Raw genomic sequence first — 17097 nt, forward strand, 5'->3', positions numbered from 1 at the left:
TACATCTGTATATAAAATTAATTAGAATAATGGTATTTCTGACTTTCACATAATACTGTATTTCACATATCATCCATGTAGGCCTACATAACTTTTGTATATCAATCTGTATATATGATTTAAAATGAAATTTTATACTTCATTAAAGAGTTAATTTTTGTTAATTATTCACATTTGTAACTGGTGGCTTAGTATATGGATTAAGCGGATAGGAAAACACAATTAACACATTGGAAATTAGATATACATAATATAAATCATAATGATGAATGAAATTCAATTTAATTACTTTACGATATTCTACAAAATCTTACAATTAAGCCTGCCGACATAATTTATGCACCTGTATATTCACGTCATAATTATGAAAGTCTTATTGGCACCTAACATGAAAATCTTCTGGAAAAAAACACGATAATGTCTTTAAAACAGACAAACATTTGTTCATATTTAAGCCGTGTTTTGTTCAAAGCTTACACCTGTGGTCTTTAACAAACATAACAAATAACAAGAGGGCATTGGGCGCTAAGGCGCTCACCTGAGACCCAAAGGAACTAAACTATTCTGGGAAGGTGGAGTTCATAATGATAAAAGTAATTCATACAGACGGGCGTACATACTTAACTTGCGCTTTATAGTTCGATTATTTAGTGTAAAATCTTCAAAAGAGGACGAGTGCTGAGCAGACAGGCGGTAGTACAGACTTAGTGTGCCCTATTATTAAAATACGTTTTCACTGTTTTTCCATTCAAAGTTATTTAGAACAATGATACTCTGATTTTCAAGTAATACTGCATTTCACATATCATACATGACGTACATCTGTATATAAAATTGATTAGAATAATGGTATTTCTGACTTTCACATAATACTGTATTTCACATATCATCCATGTTGGCCTACATGACTTTTGTATATCAATCTGTATTTATGATTTAAAATGAAATTTCATACTTCATTAAAGAGTTCATTTTTGTTAATTATTCACATTTGTAATTGTTGTTTGTAAACAATTCCTCTACGCTTCTACTCTTTATTTACAACCAATGCAAAACTAAAATGCATTTTAATTGTGAAATTTATTCTTAAATACAAGCTGCATTTAATATCATACGTATCGCAAATAGTTGGTTTTAAGTACATTTTCTCTATCTCTTTAATTCTTGAACAAAGTATATTTGTGATATGATATGTGTACATGTAGACGCGATAGTTTTTTGTCAATAAATGTTCAACAGTAAAGTTGGAGAATATTTCAATCTATTTTTTATTGATCAATATCATTTAATTTTGACAACAGTTGTTGCGTAAGCTGTAAAGGATATTTTTACGTGCATATCTTTACTTTTTCTTTTTGATATTCATAATATACACTGGGACTTAGTGATAGTTATAAGTTAAATAATAGCCATATTGACTAAGTTCAATCAGGCATCACTGTACTTAAGGCTTAGAATTATGAAATATCACGCCCATTAAATTTATATATATATTGTATAAACCTTTCTTGGAAATATATAAGTATATAATTTTGCTATTTCAAGAGCTTGCTTCAATGTTGTAATCTGTTCTTTTTATGCAGTCAGCATGCTGATTTTTATATGAAAATAAATGCCAGACAGATGTATGTATGTGTTTATCTCCATATTGATACCACTGTATAGCAATTGCTGTTCCATGTTGTTCACTGCAAAGGGCTGTAAACAAGGGGTTAGGCATCAAGCAACTGTCAGAGATAATGAGGTACCTGCTGTGGCTAATGGTCATTTCATTGGTCTGCAGTCATTAAATTACATGCTACAAAATGTGTGAAAAGTGGCCAGCTCAGAAATTTGGGGCCTGACTCTAAACTGTGATATTCAGTTGTTTCTCCCCTAAGTAATTTTCTGTGAAATCAATATTACTACTTAAAATTTTGAGATTATTTAATAAATGGTTTTCATATGGCAAAACTACGTTTGTTGCACATCATCCCCAACCAATTATCAACATAATAATCCTCTGTTATTATGGCCATGTTTTTCAAATGTTCACGACTATTTTCAAACTCGTCCGAGGGGTCCACATAACCAATGTTTTGACCAAATTTCATGATGAATAGGCAAAAATGTGACTTCTAGAGTGTTCACAAGCTTTTTAACTATATAAATATAAGGAAAAAGACCCCCACCCCTGGCAGCCATGTTTTTTTTACCGATCTGAACCATTTTCAAACTCAACCGTCGTATCCAGAAATCAAATGTTCTGACCAAATTTCATGAAGATTGGACCAAAAATGCGACTTCTAGAGTGTTCAAATGTTTTCACTATATACATATAGAGAAAACTGCCCCGCCCCCTGGCGGCCATGTTTTTTAACCGATCTGGACCATTTTTGAACTCATCCGAGATATCAATAAAACCAATGTTTTGACCAAGTTTCATAATGATTGGGCAAAAATTGTGACTTCTAGAGTGTTCACAAGGTTTCTATATAGCCATATAAGGAATACTGCCCTGCCCCCTGGTGGCCATGTTTTTCAACGAACCGGAACAATTTTTGAACTCAACCAACATATCATTAAGACAAACATTTTGGCAAAATTTACATGAAGATTGGACATCAAATGTGACTTGTACAGTGTTCACAAGGTTTTTCTATTTTTTTACCTAGTGACCTAGTTTTTGACCCAGCATGATCCAGTTTCGAACTCAGTCGAGGTATCATCGGGACAGAAGTTCTGACCAAGTTTTTTTATGAAGATCGGATAAGAAATATGGCCTTTTGAGTGTTCACAAGGTAAAATGTTGACGACGCACGCACGACGCACGCACGACGGACGACGGACAAAAGGCGATCCCAAAAGCTCACCATGAGCACGTTTTGCTCAGGTGAGCTAAAAATAGTGCATGGCAACGTTCTTTGACTAGCTTTCAGTTATATCAGAGACGTAGATAACGTTATGTACGTCTCTGGTTATATTTTGTGACGCTCCTCGTTGACCGATAAGGCCTTCTTTCCAATACATATGTGTGTGCATGAATGTCAGAGTTTATTTACAGGTCATCGCGACTACCTTATGGTCAATACCTATATACAATATATATCACTAGTTAAGTTATCAAGGTCTGATTGGAAATCAAATGGTAACCAATCGCACGGTTCGTTGAACTTCCCTGTTAAAAACGCCCAAGCCAATAATGCTTCCTCTCGCACACGTGGTACCCGTTAAATGTTTCTCCAGCAACTGCGCGAGGCTTATCAGCATTCCTTTATGATCTCTGGTAAATAGCATTATCAGGGACGAGGTTTTGTTTTCCAGATAGTAAGGCATACACAATTTAACGGTTGTAGTTAACGATTTGCAAAAGAACTTATAGTTCCTGAACGCATGTGTTATACTTGTTCGAGATATGCGGATCTGTGGTTGTTTGAGGTAGGCAATTGAACATGTGTGGGAATAAGTTAAATCAGAAGATGTTAACCAACGAAATGAATGCGGTAAAATAGTGGAAGGATTAAAATTAAATTCAAGTCTACGGATAACAAACAGAATCGTTATATAAGTTGCAGTATCTGTAAGTAAAATTAAGACATTCAATATCAAATAGTCATGAGCGTAATTAATCCAATGTCAACCCATGTCAATTTCTATGATTGTAAATTGTATAACAATTTATTCAACTGTATCTTTATGTAAGCAATATTAATATTTGTGAAGTACATACACGTTGAATATGAAAAGTGACAGTGTCGACTGCAACTGACTGTAACATTTATTATTTGTTGGGAACAATCTTTTTTTCATAACAAACGACCATGTATTGTAAATCAATAGTATTACCTCTCCTTATTGCACTGCGGTATTCTGTCTATTGCTCGTTTTCTGCATTTTTAGCATCATTTTTCGGTCTTATAGATGTTGAATCAACCAAAGACCAGGACTTTTCATATAGTCCAAGTGCATTGATGCACCAGAGGAACCCTTAATGGGAAGAAGTGTTTATTTGTTTGGAAGAATACATTTAAAAGTACAGCTTGTGATTAACACACTGAACTGTTATCTTTACAAATTTCAGACTGGCAATACTCAAATCAACCTTTACTTACTCACTTCACTAGCGTCATACTTGCATCTTGGTCCTATATTAAAACAGGAATAAGAACTTAGAATTGGAAAATGCAACTTATATATATGGGCCATGCTCTGTGAAAAAGGGGTTTAATGCATGTGCGTCAAGTGTCGTCCCAGATTTGTTTGTGCAATCCGCAAAGGCTAATCAGGGACGACTCCGCTGTTATGATTTTTTTTGCGCCTAAAGAAAGTCTTTTATAAGCAAATATCCAGTTTCAGCGGAAAGTGTCCGCATAGGCTAATCTGGGACTACACTTCACACACTTTACGCACATGCATTAAACCCCCTTTTCACAAAGCGATGCTCATATGTAATGTGCAATGCAGCAGTTATGTTTGGTTATTCAAAATATGCATTACAAGCTAGAATATAAATATTGTAAAAACTGCTGACACGGATTGTTCTTTTATGATATACATATATGACCAATTGAAAGGACATATAAGTTAAACTCTGTAATTTTATAATTTACCTCAACATTTATTACAAGGCATCAAACATTACCTGTAAATACTAAATACTTTAGACTTTAAAGACAAAAATGAATTGCATGGTTCAATTAACATGGATATATCACATTTTTACGTTTATTTCGTGATACACACTCATAGATTATTATATATCAGGATTTCGTTAAATTAATATATGAAACATATACATTTATTGTAATTGTGCGGGTTTTCGTTTGCCAACTGTTAAGAAAGTATGAGTTTTTTAAATCTTAATAGTATATATCTTAATAGCTCTGCACTGATAGCGTGGTAAAGTTGGCAAGGAAAGATGTCATAATGATATAATGTATTGAGCTCTTAATTTAGAAGATTGCTAGTAATTTAGCCCATATTACTTCATGATATTTTAAACAAACTTTACATTTGTTGCTACTGAACTCTGGTTGAAAACGAGTCCACATGTTCCATAGGTTACATTTTAATTTGTATTTAAAGCGCTTTTGGTGTCCACTTAATCCATAGGTAACAATCAAAACCAGAACACTTGTTCCCATAATTATTTATAAACATACATAGAACTAAAACGCGTCCAGGTATTAAATGTTTTACATTTAAAAGAACAACTTTTTCTTTTCACTTACTGTATATGTAACAATTGTAAAAATAAATAAGACACGGCGGCATATTCTATAGATTAAATATGTAAAACATTAACATTTCAAAGCATACCTGAGCGCTTGCACGTATTCTAAGGTAACACTTTAAAGCAGAGCTATAAGCGCGTCCACGTATTCTTAAGTTAACCTGTTTAAACATAACAAAATACTTCCCGCAGATTCTATGAGTAACACTTGTAAACATTATTTAACCGATTATGTGCAGTCTATATGTAATATTTAAATCTCTTTCCATGTATACTAGTTATAGATACATAAATGGGTCGCGGACGGACCGGGTACCAGCCTGCAGGAATCTATGGGTGGCGGAAACAGTGTCTCTACGCTATCACTCTCTTCATCCTCGTCGTCGTCATCATGAATCTTGCCCTCACCGTGTGGATCCTTAGAGTACTCAACTTCGACATCGTAAGTTGACCCCGACCGCCCCTAACCTACCCCAATGCGAACGTGAGGGTACACAGTTTTTTTCCCTGACCCTTAAGGTGAACACGTGTACGGTACTCAGCTCCATGTGGCTAGGAATGTTGTCAAGTATTTTTTTAATTGCATGATTGTTTCCAATTGTAAAGGTTCACTTAAATTGCTTTCTACAAAGATTGACATTCGTAGAAAGGTTCAGAGCTTCCGTAGATTCGTAAAGTCCAGATTCAAAACGGACTTCAAGGCTTATATAACTTAACGTCATTCAGATTTTGCTTTTTTATCTTCTTCTTTCTCTAAAATTATTTTTGATTTTAATATACTCAAATCCAAAAGTCAAAAGGTCAAGCGTAGAGTCCAAGAAATGTCCTGCCGGTGTATATTGTGGTGACGCCGTTATGCCTATGGCTGCTATATCTATCCCATCTATCCCCAGAGCGGATTGAACATGGGCACCATCACCATCGGCAGTTCCGGTATCAGTGTGGGCGGCCGGACGGAGCTCGTCCGTTCCCTCTACGTCAACAACGTCACCGCAGCCGGCATGGTATGTGCGCAGGTCCGATATATTGAAGCACCAGTATTCAAATACTAAAATAACAACTTTGCAGAAATCTTTTAAAAGCTGGGTTCCCACTGCCAAGCAGATCAACTCAATCAAGCCCGACCAAGCGGTTGGGTACTGGTCTGGTTCGGTCGGCATGAGTCGTCGGGTAGGTCGGCATTGGTCGGGCTTCCTACCCAATATTTTTTTTACATGTTTGACCGCTACTCGAGTAGGAAATGGATCGAGAAGCGCTCGGGAAGTGGTCGTGTATTAGTCGAGTAGAAGATCGAGTTCATCGTGAAGCAATCGTGTTGCGATCGGATTGACATCTTTTACACGATCTTTACCCGATCCGCTCGACATCTACCCGAGTTATTTAAGATCGCAACACGATCTACTCGACCTTTATTCGATTTGATGTACAGATTTACTAGACTGCTACCCGACGGCTACTCGACTGTACACGATCACTACCCGATTGCTATTCGACCATACACGAGCTCATGTCACTTACACAAAACTCACGTGCAAAACGATCTGGTCGTGTGAAGATCTGGTGGCGATCTAGCTGAGGTCCACTTGGTCGAGCTGAGATCGTATCGGGCTCGCGTATAGGTCGAGATGATCGAGCGGAAATCGGAAAGATGGTTGAGTGGACGTCGTGAATGAGTCGTGTGGGGTCGTGTGTTATCGACAAGAGGTCGAGAAGAAGTCGTGTATACCCTTTGTAGTCGAGCTTGGTCGGGTTTGGTCGGGAAATTTCGGTGGTCGGGATGATCGAGTTGATCTGATCGGCAGTGGGAACCAGGTTAAAGCTGGGTTCCCACTGCCGATCAGATCAACTCGATCAAGCCCAACCAAGCGGTCGGTTACTGGTCTGGTTCGGTCGGCATGAGTCGTCGGGGCGGTCGGGTAGGTCGGCATTGGTCGGGCTTCCTTCCCGATATTTTTTGACATGTCAAAAAATATCGAGTAGCGGTCGAGTAGGAAATGGATCAAGAAGCGCTCGGAAAGTGGTCGTGTATTAGTCGAGTAGAAGATCGAGTTGATCGTGAAGCAATCGTGTGGCGATCGGATTGACATCTTTTACACGATCTGTACCCGATCCGCTCGATCTCTACCCGAGTTGATATTAGATCGCAACACGATCCACTCGACCTCTATTCGATTTGATGTACAGATTTACTACACTGCTACCCGACGGCTACTCGACCGTACACGATCACTTCCCGATTGCTATTCGACCATACACGAGCTCTGAACTCGATCCGCTCGTCCTCTACCCGAGTTATTTTAGATCGCTTTGTACGACTGTAGTACGACCATCACGATATGGTCGTGTGAAGATCTGGTGGAGATCGAGCTGAGGTCCACTTGGTCGAGCTGAGATCGTATAGAGCTCGCGTATAGGTCGAGATGATAGAGCGGAAATCGGAAAGATGGTTGAGTGGACGTCGTGAATGAATCGTGTGGGGTCGTGTGTTATTGACAAGAGGTCGAGAAGAAGTCGTGTATCAAGCTTGGTCGGGTTTGGTCGGGACATTTCCGTGATCGGGATGATCGAGTTGATCGGATCGGCAGTGGAAACCCACCTTAAGGGAATCTAAGCGACCACATTTTAGTGTGTGTCGTAAAGCAATTAAGTTAACTAAGCTCGTTCCAAGTGTACGCTGACAATATATTATATATTTATATTATTCACATCAAGCGCTCTCGAACATGAACGTGCTAAAATGTTTATTTACAAACGGAATATTTGTGTGTGAATTTAAAGTAATTTAATTTCGTTAGATGTTTTGAAGTATTATCGGTGGACAGGGGCTTTGTATGCACTTTGTGTGAGAATGTTGTGTGTTGATGTGTTTCGGGCGTTTTAAAGAAAATACATTTGTCATATCCGTTCGCAGAAACAACTGAATATAACATCAAAGGGCGACATAACGCTCAAGTCCGTGTCCAACACAGCAAAGGAAACATCTGGTTTACACATAGGTAAGTGTCTCCTGACCAGAAGTCAACACTATAAATAATAATATACACGAAAGAAAATACAGGTCATAATGACAACAATATATCCGACATGAAATCGAAGACTGCTTCAGTAATGATAATGCTTTTCTAAATGTGTTTTAAGAGGTTGGCATATCGTCTAGCTACTTCTGTGTTTTTTCTTCTAAGAAATTACTCGGTCGATCTAATTAAAACATGCGTTGTCTTGCGTTAATATATCTTCATGCAGACCAAAGGGCAAGCGAAAGGTAAAATTTAGCACAAGAAATGACAATGCAATTTGGTAAAACAAACCAACGCAATACTCATACAACCAGTCTTTTAGAATATCAGATGGTTTTATCGAGGTTCTATAGTGGCATAAAGGTGCTATATGATATATTTTATTAAGCGGTATCGCATACGTGCGCACACGATAACTGACCGTTGAAATTACGCATCAGATCAGATATGTACATAATTGACATAATTTGTTGACTGATTGAGAAGGGATCGAACATAATGGCTAACATGTTTCTAATGCGTGGCCTTCATCGAATATTTATCCCCATTGAGCGTTTATATTAATAAAATGCTACTTCTGAAATTTGAGTTTTGTTTGTCATGAAATTGATATATACTACTTATTGTAGTCTTGGTGAGCGATTTGAAGATAAAACGGAGCTGTATAAATTCCATGATTTTTTTTGATAGCTTTTGTTATCAAGGAAATGTGTTGTAATGTGACTGCTATTTTACATTCTGTAAAAAATAGTACTTTCAATAACTGAACCTATTGTTGACAATTTTAATATGTAGCATTTCTTGTTGTGCGTTGTTGTCCAATATTAGGCATGCTATGTTTTATTATACGATTATTGTTTCAGCGCATTTTGCTCCATATAAACAGTTTAGCGTTTTTTCACGTTCTAGATACGGACATTGAATGTAGATTGAGTGTAAGTTGTGTCAAATTTATATTTATATTTACTATTAACCCTTTCAGAGCGGGAACCGAATTTTGAAGGCCTTTGCAAACAGTTTGGATCCAGATGAGACGCCACAGAACGTGGCGTCTCATCAGGATCCAAACTGTTAGCTATTCTGATAGTATTCTTTGAAAAAAAATGAAGAAAATGCTAATTTTAGAAATTCAGCAGACGACATTTAGCAGAAGACAAATTTCCCAGCATGCAAAGGGTTAAAATTACATCTTACTACAGGCAGACGTAAAATAGACGTAACATGTGAGGAATTCGAGATTAAAGACCTCTCTGGACATTCAAAGCTCAAGGTCACCGACAAAGCCGTCACATATGGGGTAAACGAGGTCACATATAGTGGTGAGTGAATCAATAGTGCTATGTGTAAGTATAGTTAAATCATGATATATAGTGGTTGAATTAAAATTGGAATAATAAAGTATTGTTGTTTTATCTAACCTGAGCACAACGTGCTCATTGTGAGCTTTAGTGGTCGCCTTTTGTCCTTCATCCGTCCTGCGTCGTCAACATTAACCTTATAAACACTCTAGAGGCCACATTAATTGTCAAATTTTCGTGAAACTTGTTTAGAACATGTGTCCCAATGATGGTTCGGCTGAGTTCGAAAATGGTTCCAGTAATTTGAAAAAAAAAACGCCAGAGGCCCGGGCATATTTCCTTACATGGCTATAGTGAAACCTTGTGAACACTCAAAAAGTTATATGTATGGCCCAATCTTCACGAAACTTGGTCAATTTGTTTTCATTTATATCTTGGCTGAGTTCGAAAATGGTCCCGGTTCCTTGGAAAACATGGCCACCAGAGAGCGAGTAAGTTATCCTCATATGACTCAAGTAAAACCTTGTTAACGATGTAAAAATCATCGTTTTATCCAATCATTATGAAACGTGGCTACAGTAAAACCTTGTAAACACTCTTAAAGTCACATTTACAGTTCGATCTTCAAGAACTGAATTTTAAAAACTGTTTCGGTTTGTTGAAAAATATGGCCGCCGGGGGGGGGGGCAGTTTTTCTTATATGGCTATAGTGAAATCTTACTAACACACATATTTCCATATTTATTGACCAATCTTCGTAAAACTTGGCAAGAACATTTGCCCATTTCACGGCTAAGTTTGAAACTGGGTAATGTGAACTTAAAACGTACGCTACTAGGTTAAATTAAAAACATGTTGACCCTCTATACGTCACTTTCTTTGTCTAATCTTCATGAACCTTGGTAAGAACATTTATTTTAACGATATCTCAGCCGAATACGAAAATTAAAATGTGCATAGACATTAAATATTTATGTTTCATTAAGTATTTTCATTATTTGATCTTATTTGACCTTAACCTTTTCAGAATAGTTTAGTTCCTCCATGTCTCATGCCAATAGCCCTCTAGTTTGAGATCAATATAGAACAACGTGATCGCCTTTTGTCCGTCGTTCGTCGTCAACATTTACCTTGTAAACACTCTAGATGCTACATTTATTGTTCAATCATCATTAAACTCGACCAGAACATTTGATCCAATGATATCTCAAACAAGTTCGACAGTGATTCACGTGAGGTTAAATAATAGGTCACAATGGCATATTAAAGAAAATGCTTGTGAACACTCAAGTGGTCACATTTATAGTCAAAACTTCATGAAACTTGGTCAGAACATTGAACACCTGAGTTTGAAAATTGTTGAGAAAAAAAGTGCCGCTAGGGGCTGGGCAGTTTATTTTCCATATGGCTATTGTAAATCTTTGTTACACTCCATTAGTCTTATTAAGTGAAATATGTTCAGAATATTTGTTTCTAATTATATCTGAGCTTCCAAATGGTTCCGGTTCGTTAATTAACATGACTGCCAAAGGGCGGGGCATTTTTCCTTATATTTTAAAACCTTGTTTACACTGTAAATGTCACATTTTATGTCCAGTCTTCACGAAACTTGGTCAGAACATTTGTTCTTATTATATCTGGGCCCAGTGGCGGGGCAGTTGGCCTTGTAAGGCTTTAGTGTTAACGCTCTAATGGTCACATTTATCTTCCAATCTTCATTAAACTTGGTAAGAAAATTTATATTTATTCAAATGAAATCTTGGCTGACTTAAAAACTGGATCATGTAAGCTAAAATATAGGTCACTAGGTTATTTGTCCGATCTACATGAACACTCGGTCAGAACAGTTGTTTTTACGATATTTAAGCCGAGTTCAAATATTAAATTATTTAGCTCTTTGGGTTCCGTTCAGTGCATGCAAGTTGTTTGTAACATCTGTTGAGAAAGAAAATGGTCCTAGCCATGTTGTTCCAGGCAAAGCGGTGTTCAACGGCTCCATAGAGACTCCAAACATCCGGGGACCTAGCAAGGGTTCGCTTAGGTAGGGAAGAATGCATTATTTACATTATCTATCTCATATAATAACCACCATGGATATCGTTTAATACAGCGCTACGTAACGTCTTAAGAAAGTTAGTTATGATCACAATCGTGTTTACATAAAATTGTTACAAGACTATGTCGACAAAATATAAAGGAGCAGCATGAGCGACAGCAACACCATCACACAAATAATATCATTCACTTTCTCCCTGATTCCGAAGAAGTTCTAGCACTCAGACAACACTACGTGCGATAAAAAAAGTACTTATCATTTAGCACGTCGTAATTGTTTATAGCATCATGTGTCAATATAATTAATTGTAATTCATTTCCATGAATTGTTGTTCCGCAGGCTGAATTCTGCCTCCAGTACCATAGAAATATACGGGAGGGAAGGCGTGCATATTGACGCGGTCATTGGCAACATTGAGCTCATAGGCGAGGGAAATATAATAGTAGGGGCTAAGAAAAAGGTAATAATCAAGATTCGAATCAAATGCTCATATCTTAGCCGCGTCATGCGCAAAATATGTCCTATGCCATGTGCGAACAGAGGGTAGCTTCCGAAGACACCAAATGTTAACTTATTAATACTGTATAGCGTATGCACCATTTATGTACATGTATTTGCATACTTGGATGCATACATATTCTGAGCCATTCACTCATAGTACAACAATGTATCGAACATATTGTTTGAATTACACTATTAGTTTGTCCGTTATGGTGCCGACGTCAACAAATATGTCTGTCTGGATGACTTTTTTGTTTGTACTAACAGATAATACTCTTATGAAATTAAACAAGAGGGCCATGTTGGCCCTGAATCGCTCACCTGACTTACCAAATACAATCCCAATCCAGATTTCATCAAGATAAACATTCTGACCAAATTTCATAAAGATTTGATGAAAACTGTAACCTCTATTGTCTACACAAGGTTTTTCTATTATTTGACCTAGTGACCTAGTTTTTGACCCCAAGTGACCCAAATACAATCCCAACACAGATTTCATCAAGATAAACATTCTGATCAAATTTGATAACGATTGGATGAAAACTGCGACCTCTATTGTCTACACAAGGTTTTTCTATTATTTGGCCTAGTGTTTGACCTAGTGACCTAGTTTTTGACCCCAGATCACCCAAATACAATCCTTACCCAGATTCCATCAAGATAAACATTCTGACCAAATGTCATAAAGATTGGATGAAAACTGTGATCTCTACTGTCTACACAAGGTTTTTCTATTATTTGACATAGTTTTTGACCTAGTGACCTCGTGTTTGACCCCAGATGGCCCAAAACAATCTAAACCCAGATTTCATCAAGATAAACATTCTGACCAAATTTCACAAAGATTGGATGAAAACTGAGACCTCTACTGTCTACACAAGGTTTTTCTATTATTTGACTAGTTTTTGACCTAGTGACCTAGTTTTTTACCCCAGATGACCCAAATACAATCCCAACCCAGACTTCATCAAAATAAACATTCTGACCAAAGTTCATAAAGATTGGATGAAAACCGCTACCTCTATTGTCTACACAAGGTTTTTCTATTATTTGACCTAGTTTTTGACCTAGTGACCTAGTTTTTGACCCCAGATGACCCAAATACAATTCCAACCCAGATTTCATCAATATAAACATTCTGACCAAATTTTATCAAGATTGGACGAAAACTGTGACCTCTACTGTCTACACAAACAAATTGTTGACGGACACACGCACGCACGCACTGACGCACAAACGGACGCCGGACATCACACGGTCACATAAGCTTCGTGACAGGTGAGCGAAAAAGTAGTAAAACGTACATATAATACATCGATACATTGTATCTTACTATGCCAATTTATCCATATAGATGTGTGGTCCATATATTTCTTTCCTTTTTCAGATAAGTTTGAACGGTACAGCCATATATATTCAAAATTTGAACATAGTCTCATCGGCGAGTAATGGCGTCAGTGCGCGAGATGACGTATACCAACTGTGCATGTGTCGTAATGGCCGCCTGTTTCTGGCGCCATCTTCCGGGATATGCGCTCAAGATGGACAAATCTGCTATTGATCCGTGTGGGAAGATAGTCAATAATATGTGTTAGAACTTCATAGGACGTTCTTTATCATCAAACTTAATTAACTATGTCACATGTTGAAGTGTTTAAACGGCCATCGATTACTGATGATGTCTGTGAGGTATATGCTTAAGATTGACAGCTTTGCATATTAATGACTTTTTGCGGCTCCTCTTTTCAGCATGTGGACTTTTTAAAAGATGACCTTTTAAAATACAATGTACGTGCTTTTGAAGTGCGCATGTGTCATAATGACTGCTCGTATTTCGTGTCATATCAAAATATAAAAAAAATCTGATCTTAAGGCTAGCGCCTGAAATACTTCGTTTGCATAGATTTTTTTGTTTTTACTTTTTAAGCCAAGATGACATTTGATGTACAAATATATTGCCAAGTACATGTATATACGCATTTTATTCTAGTTACAATTCTGAGTTTTGCCCGTGTCTCAGGTTTGGGACACAAAATAGTTGAAAATTAATGTTTCTGTCGACATTAAATGTCATGCCTTATGTTGCCATCATAAGAACGCGGAACAATATCCTTTTATTCATTTTATCATAAATATATGCACTATACCAATTTAGGTCATCTAAAAATATGCATATTCAACTAATTGCAAAGTTTTGGATTTTGTAACCAATGATGTCACCCTAAATCGCATGAGGACGACGCGCGACATTCAACAAATACTAATGTACAAAGACACGAGACATTACCTCGATTTAGCGTTGTGGGTTGTTGTTGATGGTTGTGTCTCGCGCTCAATATCTTAAGAAGGAAGTTTACGGCGTAATCGGACAACTCCACAATATTTGCGCGATGTAAACTGTCGAGTGACTTTGTACATTACCGTGTGAAGTTGGTGATTGCCTTGCATCGCGTTGAACGACACTCGACATTGAACAACATTCCATTTTCGATGCAATATTTCCACCCTAAATCTACCGCGACAGTCCGAAGTTCAATTGTTTAAATGTCGTGTGTCGTTGTTCATTGGCGAGTTTTGTTGCATGGTTATTGTGGAGTATCGTATCACATGTTGCTTTGTTTGACTTGTATAGGTCTCCACGGACGAAAGACGATATTTAATGTGACACTAACCAGATTCCGTTAAAAGTTGTTGTGTGTTTGTGAATAATTAATAATAGTGATCTCATTTGTTCATTGTGTATTGACGTTAATCAATGTAAATGTATGTGAAAAACCGTGCTTGCAGTTCTTTAAGTTTAGAAAAATTAAGATGCGTACTTTTTTTGTTCTATTTCGTTATAATTAATAAAGCAGTGTGTCGATATTGTATATTGCTTGCGTGTTAATAGAGATGTTGTAAACACGATGTTTGTATTTTGCAGTGTAAACAAAACTTCTGATACTTGTTTTCATTCCCATGGTAGCTAAGATCCAGAAATAAGTTTTTGTTGAAACAAGAACAGTAACTGTCGTACTAGAAATACCGGCCGCAGGCTACTTAGACAGAGAGCAAAGGCAGTTCATTTTCAATGACTGGTTCTTTAACGATCCAAGCTTTAAACCTATGAAGTTTTGCCTTGAAACTTCATATTATAGTCAAGATATGCCATTGACAAAATTTCAGTAACAATGACTGTGCAATAATGAAAGCAGGAGTTATGGTTCCTGGTAAATGCAGCTCTCATCATGGGGATATATCTACCTATGCAATCTCAAGTTTATACCCCGAATACTGATTAGTTTGCAATATCTGCCCAATTCAAAATTAAGATGTAAATTATTAAGGAAAATAACTCTCGAAACATGGAAATAAGTTCTATGGTTCGTGTGCTCTGCACATCTTAATAATGAAATATTGCTTTATATCAAGTTGGTGCCTGTTTTAGTTTTCAAAATGTGCTCCTAACACAATGTAAGTATAAACACTGGGCAATAAATCTAAAATTATGGAATCAGGTGTTATAGTTCTTGTGCAATACTTATTCCCTTCAGGGGATCTACCAACTATTTAGCTTCACATTGATACTGCAGTTAATTTTCGAGATATGCTCTACAAGCTATGTCAACACAATAATATAAATTTCAATCACTCTAAAAATATTTCAGTTAAATTTTTGTACTTGTTCAATGCATATCCCCGTGTTGAGATGCGACCACATATGAAGCTTTAAATTGATACATCTTTTAGTTTTCATAATATGCTACGAACACAATATAAATAAGAAAAAAAGTAATTTCATAAATATGTTATGCTTTTTTTCTAAAAGAAATGTGTTCGACATTGTTCACTCATGGTTACTTATTATGCCCCCCTTCGAAGAAGACGGGGTTATTTTGTTTTGCACATGTCGGTCTGTCGGTCCGTCCACCAGATGGTTTCCGGATGATAACTCAAGAACGCTTAGGCCTAGGATCATGAAACTCCATAGGTACATTGATCATGACTGTCAGATGACCTCATTGATTTTTAGGCCACTAGGTCAAAGGTCAAGGTCACAGTGACGCGAAATAGTAAAATGGTTTCCGGATGATAACTCAAGAATGCTTAGGCCTAGGATCATGAAACTTCATAGGTACATTGATCATTACTGGCAGATGACCCCTATTGATTTTCAGGTCACTAGGTCAAAGGTCAAGGTAACAGTGACTCGAAATAGTAAAATGGTTTCCGGATAACTCAAGAATGCTTAGGCCTAGGATCATGAAACTTCATAGGTACATTGATCATGACTGGCAGATGACCCCTATTGATTTTCAGGTCACTAGGTCAAAGGTTAAGGTCACAGTGACTCGAAACAGTAAAATGGTTTCCGGATGATATCTCAAGAATAATTAGGCCTAGGATGATGAAACTTAATAGGAATATTGATCATGACTGGCAGATGACCCCTACTGATTTTCAGGTCACTAGGTCAAAGGTCAAGGTCACAGTGAATCAAAATAGTAAAATGGTTTCCAGATGATAACTCAAGAATAATTAGGCCTAGGATCATGAAACGTCATAGGTACATTGATCATGACTGGTAGATGACCCCTATTTATTTTTAGGTCACTAGTTAATACAAAAACGTTGTGATTTGATGTATTTTCGCAGTCAATTTACAGTCAGTTTATCATTTAAATGTTTTTCTATAGTAAGTCAATTTGACTAAATTCTGCATTACGTTGATAATAACCGTTCGGTACTTAAATATACAATAACAAGCAAGGTTGTGCCGATTTCTTGTAAGTTCAAGGTTTGTAGAACGGTTGTTACAGGTTAAGCCAATCGGCCTATATCGCCCCACCACCAACAAAATCCTATTTCTGCGCCTGATTGACGATGTATAGAAAGTTCCAGAGTCACAGACCGCATGTAGACGCCTAATCCATGACATGGTTCGAAATAAAAACTGTATAACAATCCGCGTATCATTTTCATTATAGCTTTAAAGTCTAAGCTACGTTTGATTTGATCATATTGTGTTTA

The 17097-nt window shown here is 37.0% G+C and overlaps 1 protein-coding gene across 1 annotated transcript; it reads left to right on the forward strand.

Annotated features, from left to right (window-relative positions):
* The first annotated feature begins 3295 nt into the window (after positions 1-3295).
* LOC127876917 (zeta-sarcoglycan-like) lies at positions 3296-15580 on the forward strand. The gene is made up of 8 exons (XM_052422428.1): positions 3296-3559; positions 5491-5654; positions 6106-6216; positions 8124-8208; positions 9429-9548; positions 11502-11568; positions 11923-12043; positions 13475-15580. Exons 2-8 carry the CDS (start codon positions 5505-5507, stop codon positions 13646-13648), a joined length of 828 nt encoding a protein of 275 aa, XP_052278388.1. The 5' UTR covers positions 3296-3559; positions 5491-5504; the 3' UTR covers positions 13649-15580.
* Positions 15581-17097: the final 1517 nt, after the last annotated feature.

Source organism: Dreissena polymorpha, chromosome 4 (genome assembly GCF_020536995.1).
Source record: "Dreissena polymorpha isolate Duluth1 chromosome 4, UMN_Dpol_1.0, whole genome shotgun sequence".
Lineage (NCBI taxonomy): Eukaryota > Metazoa > Mollusca > Bivalvia > Myida > Dreissenidae > Dreissena > Dreissena polymorpha.